Genomic DNA, 9,494 nt, shown 5'->3' on the forward strand with positions numbered 1-9,494 from the left:
TTAGCATCTATTTGTTCTGAAAAAGTAACACAGGAGCTGGTACTTTCCCTATGCTGCATGTATTCTACAATTTTTAAAAATGTTATGTACCACTAGTTCCACTAAGTTTCAAGCCATTAGCATTATTTATGATTGAAAACATAAGGGTGAGATAGATGAGATATAATGGACACTTAAGCTGCTGCAGCACTTGGGATAAACTGTGCCATCCTATACTGGGTCAATACACAAATTACCACATACATTATGCCTTTTCCATTTCCTATTGTACAGCATGTTTGGAAGAGCCACAAATCCCACCTACCAGAGCACTAATTCTTTGGACTGAGGCAAGAGCATGCAAAAGGATTCTGCATTCAGGAGATTTCTAGCAAGGCTTCCTTGTATTACTAAATGCCCTTCCGTTCCCTCCAAACACTTCTTTATACTTCTCCTCTGGCTTTTCATTGCCCTTCAGATAAAGATAAAATTCCAGTTGTATGCATTATGAATGCCCTTATAGCATATATTTAGAACAGGTGGATGTACAGGTATTATACATTTAGAAGAATTATTCAGAAAAATGCCTATGCAGCACAGGTCTTCATATAGAAGAACAATGATTTACTGCAGTACTTACAGTACATGTAAGGACTGCTTTTTAAAAGAATCAATTCACTTAGTCCAGTTCTATTTCTTTCCTTACTGAACAAGTGATACTAACATAGTATATCCTATTTCTTGATATTATCAAATTGCTTGGTTAATCTAGCTGAGCTAGATTAAGATTTCTTCAGCATTCAAACTGTACTTTATAAGAAAAAAACTCCACAATATAATTTTTCTAGTAAAACCTTTGCTCTGCATTTAACTTACAGCTGATCCTGCAGTTCCACTATGATGTACTCAAGCTGTTCTTTTTCCATTTTATAGGCTACATCCATAGCTTCTATTTTCTGATGTAATAGCTTGTTTTGTGTGATGGATTCCGCCAGTTTAGCCTCTCTAAGGCGTACTAGTTCTTCCAGATAACCCTGGAAAAACAACATATTCCTTTATGGTACTATAAAACTTGCAAGTTTTTAATACATTTCTCATTTGTTTTGCAAAAAGTGTCTTGAGGAGCTAGCTCACATTTGGTATTCATGCAAGTACAGTACACTGGTTTTTAGACTGGTTTTGACGATATGGGGACACACATATTTTTTTTAAAGTTATCTCAGCTTATGAGATCGCTGAAGTTAACTGTATGGGAGACTAGGGGACTATTCATAAGTGAAGTGATGCATGGAGGTGGTCCCACTGTACCCTAGCAGAACACTGAAACTCTAATCCAAGATTTAAGACATCCTCAAGGTCTAATACAAGATTTAAGAGATTGTCCATTCTGGATGAGGCTGCACTCCCAATGAAGGTACAGACCTGTAGTTTGGGGGTGTTTCTTGGACCCAGGCCTACTGCCGGATAAGCAGGTGGCAGCTGTAGCCAAGAGCGTCTTCTCCCAATTTCAACTGATGATGTAGATAAGACAAAAAACCTGGAAACACTATTACCATCAGCAATAAATATAGCCGATGTAATATCCTTATTAAAAACCTTTATTTTAATTATTTCGAGTTACATTCAATTCTACTCAAGCCCGTGATAGAGGACAATTGGAACCACTATAACAATTATGTATATACTATCATATTTCCAAACAGTACTCATAATCATTTACACAATTTACAATAACAAACAGCACTGGTAACAATCTTATATGTTTTTCATTCACAATACACAGCTCTGAGAAACGTCACAAATCATTTAAAGCAAACAGCACTTTCAGTAAGTGAGAGCCAGTTTGGTGTAGAGGTTAAGTGCATGGACTCTAATCTGAGAGAACCGGGTTTGATCCCCCATTCCTCCACATGCAGCTGTTGGGTGACCTTGGGTCAGCCACAGTTCTCGCAGAGCTGTTCTCTTGGGCAGTTCTCTGAGAGCTCTCTCATCCCCACCTACCTCACAGGGTGTCTGTTGTGGGGAGAGGAAGGGAAGGAGATTGTAAACCGCTCTGAGACTCCAAGTGAAGGGCAGAGTCTAAACCCAGTCTGGTGTAGTGGTTAAGTGTGCGGACTCTAATCTGGGAGAACTGGGTTTGATTCCCCACTCCTCCACTTGCACCTGCTGATGTGACCTTGGGTCAGTCACAAGCTGTGGCACAGCTGTCCTTGAAAAAGAGCAGTTTGTGTCAGAGTTCTCTCAGCCCCACCCCCCTAACAGGGTGTCTGTTGTGGGGAGGCTTCTTCCTCTACTAAGTGGAGCCAACTCCCTGCGATGCCCAGCTATGTTATTGCATATGTATAAAGTTTTCACCAGTTCATAAATACCTGAGATTGAAGTTCTTAAAAGCTTTTGAGGCGCCCCTCCAGACTGAATGTCGTTTCCTACAGAACTCTTTCAAAGTTATCTCTTTCTGTTTGTATCTGGAACCTAATCTCTCTAGCAAGTAAAGTTGTTAGGCAGCCACTGCCTGTTTTTTCTCTCCAAGAATGATTCTATTCCAATTGCCCTCTTACCACGGTCTTGAGTAGGATTGAATGTAACTTGAAATCATTAAGATAAAGGTTTTTAATAAGGATATTACATTGGCTATATTTATTGCAGACAGTAATAGTGTTTACAGGGTTTTTTCTTTTTTCTCTTATCTAGCTTATACTGGAAATTTTCCCATTATATTTTGATGTTGTCAACTGGCTAGCCAGCTGCAGTCTTTCCTGAGTAGAAAAAATCTGGCTACTGTGGTGCATGCCTTAATTAGATTACTGCAATGGGCTGCCCTTTAAAAGTGCTCAGCAGCATCAATTTGTGCAGAATGCTGGCGTGAGGATGTTGACTGGAGTGGGTTGTAGATCATTACAGTTTTGGCCCATCTACAGTGGCTCCCAACTTGTTTCTGAGCACAATTCAAGGTACTACTGTTGACCTTTAGATCTCTATACAGCTTGGCACCAGCATACCTGAAGGACCATGCACTCCATTAGGAACCTACCCAACCACCTACAGTCGTCTTCTGAGGTCCTGTTTCAGATGCCCCCACTTCCCGAGATCAGGCAGGGGACAACCCAAGAAATAGCCTACTTAGTCATCGTGCCATATTCTTTCTCCCCAGGAAAACTCATCTGTCTCCTTATGGTGCTGTCTTCTACCAGCGGGTAAAGATTTTTTTGTTTCATCTGTCAATTCTTCAATGATTTCTTTCCTGCCTTAGGTTTTCATTATTGTTTTTATGTGTGCATTTTAGCTTGGTTTTAATGATGTGTTTTTGTTTGATTTTAATAGTTTCTAAGACTTGGTTTTTTATGTACGCTTTTAATCTGTTACCCACCTTGGTGGCCTTGATGTGGGGAGAAAGGTGGGGTATACATTTTGTAAATAACAAAATCTCTAAAATTAAATTTACTAAATTTTCTTTTGCTATTAGCACATGTCAGACCACACATTTTCAGCCACTTTTACCTTAATGAAGGGTTTACCTTTTGCTCCAGTGTAAGATGATATTTCTGTTCAACTCTTTTGCATTTATTGTACCAGCTGTTTTCATCCATGAAAAATGGAGGACCAATATTTTCTGGAGTGCTACTTTCGCTGCCGGTGCTGCCCAGTGTTCTCAGCTCTTCTTCATCACTACTGATGCTGTCAGAACTGAGGGACAAAATTTAAAAGCTAAACACAATTTGGTGCAAAATTTAGCTGAAATCTCCAAACTGTTTTAGAAATGAAATACAGCTGTTCTTTGAAGACTCATGGGTACAGTTTCACTATCTCTCCCTTTCATACATTGGTGCTTGGGGAGGGCAACAGTGGGACGGCTTCTAGTGCCCTGGCCCTACTGGTGGACCTCCTGATGGCACCTGGTATTTTTGGCCACTGTGTGACAGAGTGTTGGACTGGATGGGCCACTGGCCTGATCCAACATTGGCTTCTCTTACGTTTTTATGTATATTCTTATGTTCACTCACCACCATGCTGCAGACAACCTGGTGAGGACGTACCAACTATGTTCTCTGCTTTGTAAAAGTAAGAAACTCTATTCAATATCACTTAATTTTACCTCAAAGTACAGCAGGGGCCATGTAGCTGAAGAAGAAAACAGAGCAGGATAGACCCATCATTAGGCATGACAAGGCATATCAACAAATAATTTTTTTATCCTGCCATTCCTTCAAAGAGCTCAGGGCAGCAACATGGTTACAGTCCTTTCCTTTGCCCTTACAACTACCCTGTGACATAGGTTAGAGACAGCAACTGTCAATGAGCTATGTTGCTGAAGGGAGATCTGAACCCAGAGCTTTCATGCCCTAGTCCACCACACTGGCTATTCGTAAATTTGCCAAGTCAGCACAGCACAGTCTACGCTCATGAACAGTGATCCATGGTCTCAAGCAGGAGTCTCTCCCATCCTAAAAGCCTTTAACTGGAGATGCTTATAATTTGAGTATGTACAACATGGATTCTACTAAACCACAGCTCAGGCAGCAAATTTCTAGAATACCATTAAAGGCAACAAACTGCCTATTCACTTTTACTATGTATGGTACCTTTATACAATAAATAATATTTTATCAGCAATTACATTTAAAACAAAAAGCTGTATTAATGTTCAGGAAAGAAAACGTTAAACATGGTTAACCTTCAGCAGGTTTTGCTGAGGTACTTTGCTTCTAAGTGCTAGAAAGCCCACTTGCAGGGAGGGCAGGATATAAATCAAAGAAATAAAATAAAATAGAATAGAATAGAGTGGTCCTATTCCATAAGAACTCATACAGCAATTAAGAGGTATTCTTCCCCTGGAAGAGTGTAGCATTTTAAACCATCATTACTTTATTGGAGATATTTAAAGCTATGGTTTGTAAGTAAGAAATAGACTAGAATTTGTCATCTCATCCAATTTAGACATTGTAACAAGTTACAGTAACATGGCTGCAAACTAAGAATACAAACTGAGAATCTACAAAGTTTGAGTTCAGTGGCACCTTTAAAACCAACAAAGTTTTACTTTCATGCACATGCACACTTCTTCAGAGTTAAGCATAATGAGAAGAAGCGCTGAACTGTATGTACTCAAACTTCAGAAGCTCATTCTTAAATTAAACAAACCAGTCTTCTCTACGTGTACTCTGTACATACATTTTTCAAGTTTTTGATCTCTTTAAATGGCTGTCAAATCTTTCTATAACTTTATTCCCAAATTCTGCCCTATCATCACACAGATTACTAGAAACATTTACATCAATATACTTTCTCTCCAAATAATTTAAGCATGCATAAAGGAGGAGAAAGCTTCAGTGCAGTCTAGAGTTCCCAAATGAATTCCTTTACAACTCATGGGTTTATGAAGCCCAAAGACAAAGTAAAAGGGCTAAATTCAACTAATCACCATGGAAGCATCAGAGCATGCTGGAGACTGACTTCAAAATGATAGGCAAGAGGAAAGCTAACCATCTATAAGCCACCCTGAGCCAGCTTGCAGGGAGGGCGGGGTATAAATCAAAATAATAAATAAATAAATAAATATAACACTGAAGTGTGAATCCAAGATGAAGGTTCCAAAATAAAAATATACCTTTGCGTGAACTTCAGGTAAGGTGTGTAGTCTATCACAGCTGGGTAATTACCATCCAGGCCTTCTCCCTTAAGACAGAAGCTGACAATGCAAGAAAACATTAACAGTTTTCAGTATTTGAAGGAACAGTTTAGACTCTAGAGTACTGAAATTCAGTTACCAACTATTTTACTTCCATGCAAAGGTTTGTGTTTTTGCAATATGCTTTTAAACATATTGATATTGTATGCATCAAGTCAGAAATCAACATTTTTTAAGAGAAAGGTATACACCTAGTTGATAGTACCTTTCTCAAAAATCCCATTTTAAGAGAAGTTGTAGGAAAATTACTTATTGCTGCACATTAATATTTGGTTTTTATATTCTTCAGAGGACAAAAAGTACCTTTTAATCACAGGTTGAACACCTTTGTGCAGAGAATCTGAGAGTGAGCACTGATGTATTTTTATTTTAACTATAGACTATATAGTGCTGCGGTGGCTCAAGTGGTTAAGATGCTGAACTGCAGGCTGTGGAAGGTCGGTAGTTCAGCAGTTCAAGACCCAAGTGTGCCACATGACGGAGTGAGATCCCGTCTCTAGTTCCAGCTCCTGCCAACCTAGCAGTTCGAAAGCAAGAAATTACAAGTAGATAAATAGGTACCACTTCAGTGGGAAGGTAACAGCGTTCCGTGCGCCTTGGTGTTTAGTCATGCCGGCCACATGACCACGGAAATGTCTTCAGACAGCGCTGGCTCTTCGGCTATGAAACGGAGATGAGCGCCGCAACCCTAGAGTTGGATATGACTGGCTTTCGAGCAAGGGAACCTTTACCTTTGCCTATATTGTAGACTATAACTATATTGTAGACTATAAAAACAGTATAAAAAGGGAAAAGAGCAAAGCAACACCAGGTGAAGAGAGAATGGGCTGGATCCACTCAGTCTCAATTCCCCTCTTTTTTTTCACTCAGTCTCAATTCCCCTCTTTTCAACAGCTCCCATTGTACATGGCTTTTGTCCACAGAGACCTCACAATCCCCATAATAGTCTTTTTAGTAGAACTTCCTCCTCCCTTTTTACCAGTAAAAAAGCTGGTTGGAGCCATCCCAACATTCTTCCTTGTCTAAAGTCATTCATCAAACCAGGGCCAGGGCCTTTTCAGTGGTGGCTCTGCACTGGTGGAACAAGCTCCTAGAAGATACTAGGGCCCTGTGGGACCTTTTACAGTTCCGCAGGGCCTGTTAAACGGAGCTCTTCCACCAGGTCTTTAGTTAAGGAGCCGCATCCAACAACTAAGACCCTGAGCCCACTGCCACCATCAATAGCCTATGCTTTGCCAAACTGCAATAACAATCACTGACTGTATTGTTGTTTGTGATTAATCGTTATTAATGTTTTTATTGCTTTCATCCTGTTTTATATGGGCTTTGCCCCTTGTAAGCCACCCTGAGCCCATTCACGGGGAGGGCGGGGTAAAAATCCCAATAAATAAATAAATTTTTAAAGTATGTCTGCTGCTATTACTACCTCGCCATCGCCGTATAAACTGATACTAGTACTTTAAGTCTTGTTTTTACAGCTATATTTATAATTGTTGTTTTAATTGTCAAATTTTATGTAAGCTGCCTTGAGCCTGCCTTGGCAGGGAGGGCGGGATATAAATAAAATAAATACTTCCAAATTAGAGAGAGAGAACACATTCCAAGCCAGGCTGCCCCTTTGCCATAAGACCTATCATGCTGCTTTCATGTTCTCTTACCATTTTAAAAACTGCATGTTTGTACACACAAATTATATAGCTATAATTTCAATATAATACTAGTACAATGAACAAGAGAAGAGTGTGACACATAATTTCGGCAGAGATCACAAATGACCCAATTACACAGTGAGCAACTCAAGACTGCTGAGATACTACTTAAACCAGGCTGCAAGTAGTAGCAACTTCTAAAAGAGAAATAAAGAGTTCTTGAAAAACATTTAAACTTTCATAGCTATTCTTTGTTATACACAGAACGATTATCTATAAAATAATAAACCAGATTTAAGGAAAGAGAAACAGAGACTGGATTTTAAGAACAGCTACCAAAATCTTGTGGAAGGTCAGTAGTTCAGCAGTTCGAGACCCAGGGTGCTGCATGACGGAGTGAGCTCCCGTCTCTAGTTCGAGCTCCTGCCAACCTAGCAGTTTGAAAGCAAGAAATTGCAAGTAGATAAATAGGTACTGCTTCGGTGGGAAGGTAACAGCATTCCATGCACCTTGGTGTTTAGTCATGCCGGCCACATGACCACGGAAACATCTTCGGACAGCGCTGGCTCTTCGGCTTTGAAACGGAGATGAGCACCGCAACCCTGGAGTTGGATTCGACTGGCTTTCGAGCAAAGGAACCTTTACCTTTACCAAAATCTTTGAAACAAATCCCCTCCTTCACTGCCAGTCCTAAGCGGTTACCTCGTCAGACTCAGAGAGAAAGAAAGGGAAAGGGGGTCAGGAGACCCATTTCCCCTTCCTTTCAATAGTTCTCCTCATGAAAGCCTGGAGTGGATCTACAGAGGCTTCCTACCCAATCATCATAAAGGTGGGCTGCAATTTGCATGTGTCTCCTGGCCTCTCACAAGAAGTGCAGTCACCAGGAGCTACTTTTCTTGTTTGGTGGCTGACACACAAAGATGGGAGGATCCTTGCCCACCTGAACATCCTTTAATATAACAATATAGCCTTTATGAATTGTAACAAGCAATCAAACACAGATTTTTTCCTCTGTTCCCTGATTAATCCTTTACAAAGAAAACAAGGATACCTGAAATCAATAGCATTGAGACCCAGCAGCATACCAGCAAGCATGTTTGCTTCTTCTCCCATTACAATTGCTCCATCTTCATAAAATCTTCTGGAAAATATAATTATTTCCAATTCAAACAATTGGAGTCAGTTATCTGTCACTCCTACTATGCAAATTACTAAAACTAAGCAAAGTTGCTGCCTCTGAAGTCTGCCTTAGAACCATCAGGGTGGCACTGAAAAAAGCTACCCCCCCCATGCTGTTGCTACTGGAACTGGTATGGAACTGCAAAAGGAGGTCTCCCCAATCATGCCACTGTTGCCTCGCTCCAGGGCAGGCTACAAAAGTCCTGCCTCTGGAGTCACTGTTGTTCCTACTGAGTTGGCATGGTAGGAGGATCTGCCCTCATGTGCTGATGCCTTTGTTGCTGGGATGATGTGAGATGAGAAAGGCCAAGTCCCGAGGAGGGTAATTGTGGAGGCAGAAGGATCTGAGTCATTCCTGGAAGCCAGTGCTGCCGATGAAGTATTTATTTTCTATCCTTAGAAGCACCAGGCCTCCATTAAAATCCCATGAGCAGCACCTGAGGTTTCCTGGCAGTCTTCAAAGGCAACCCCACATATGACACATTACAATAGTTTAATCTGGGTGTTAGGAAGGAATGGGCAACAGTGACCAGGTCTGATACTGCCTACCTCAAATCTACAGTTAATTATTCACTCAATAATAGTCCAAACGGAATATCCAATTTTGCTTGTATATTTGTGAAGTCTCCTGCAAATTCACTTGAATTACTCAGGTATATTCATTTAAGACAAGGGCTCAGGTTCCAGTTCTGTATTATTAGTTCTATGCACAACACTCCACAAGCATATCTATATATCTAATAGCCAAGTTGCCCCCGGAGTGCGGATCGCTAAATCAGCGCTCCGGGGGCAGCTGGGGGGTCGGGGGAGGTTTGTGCACACGTGGGCCAGTCCCCACGTGTGCACAAAAATTGCAAAAGTTGAAAAAAAATTCGGGGGGAACGCTCTGTAGCTGGCCGCGCCGCCGCCACCTCCTCCTCGGAGCCCGGCAAAGGGGGGGGAAGGACCGGCCTCTCCGCCGCCGCCTCCGCCTTGGAGCCGAGCGGGCGGGGGGGGAGGAC

General features: G+C 41.2%; 1 protein-coding gene across 1 annotated transcript in view; it reads right to left on the bottom strand.

Annotated features, from left to right (window-relative positions):
• The window catches only part of RUNDC3B (RUN domain containing 3B), a 52,297-nt gene that overhangs the window by 30,893 nt on the left and 11,910 nt on the right, over positions 1-9,494 (bottom strand). The window contains exons 5-8 of the mRNA XM_015424142.1: positions 8,366-8,455; positions 5,585-5,665; positions 3,495-3,663; positions 856-1,013 (exon numbers count right to left, since the gene is read on the bottom strand). Of these exons, the coding sequence (XP_015279628.1) occupies positions 856-1,013; positions 3,495-3,663; positions 5,585-5,665; positions 8,366-8,455 (498 nt within the window). The remainder of the gene's footprint in view (positions 1-855; positions 1,014-3,494; positions 3,664-5,584; positions 5,666-8,365; positions 8,456-9,494) is intronic.

This window comes from Gekko japonicus, unplaced genomic scaffold (assembly GCF_001447785.1).
Source record: "Gekko japonicus isolate JY-2015 unplaced genomic scaffold, Gekko_japonicus_V1.1 scaffold1268, whole genome shotgun sequence".
NCBI classification, from domain to species: Eukaryota; Metazoa; Chordata; class Lepidosauria; order Squamata; family Gekkonidae; genus Gekko; species Gekko japonicus.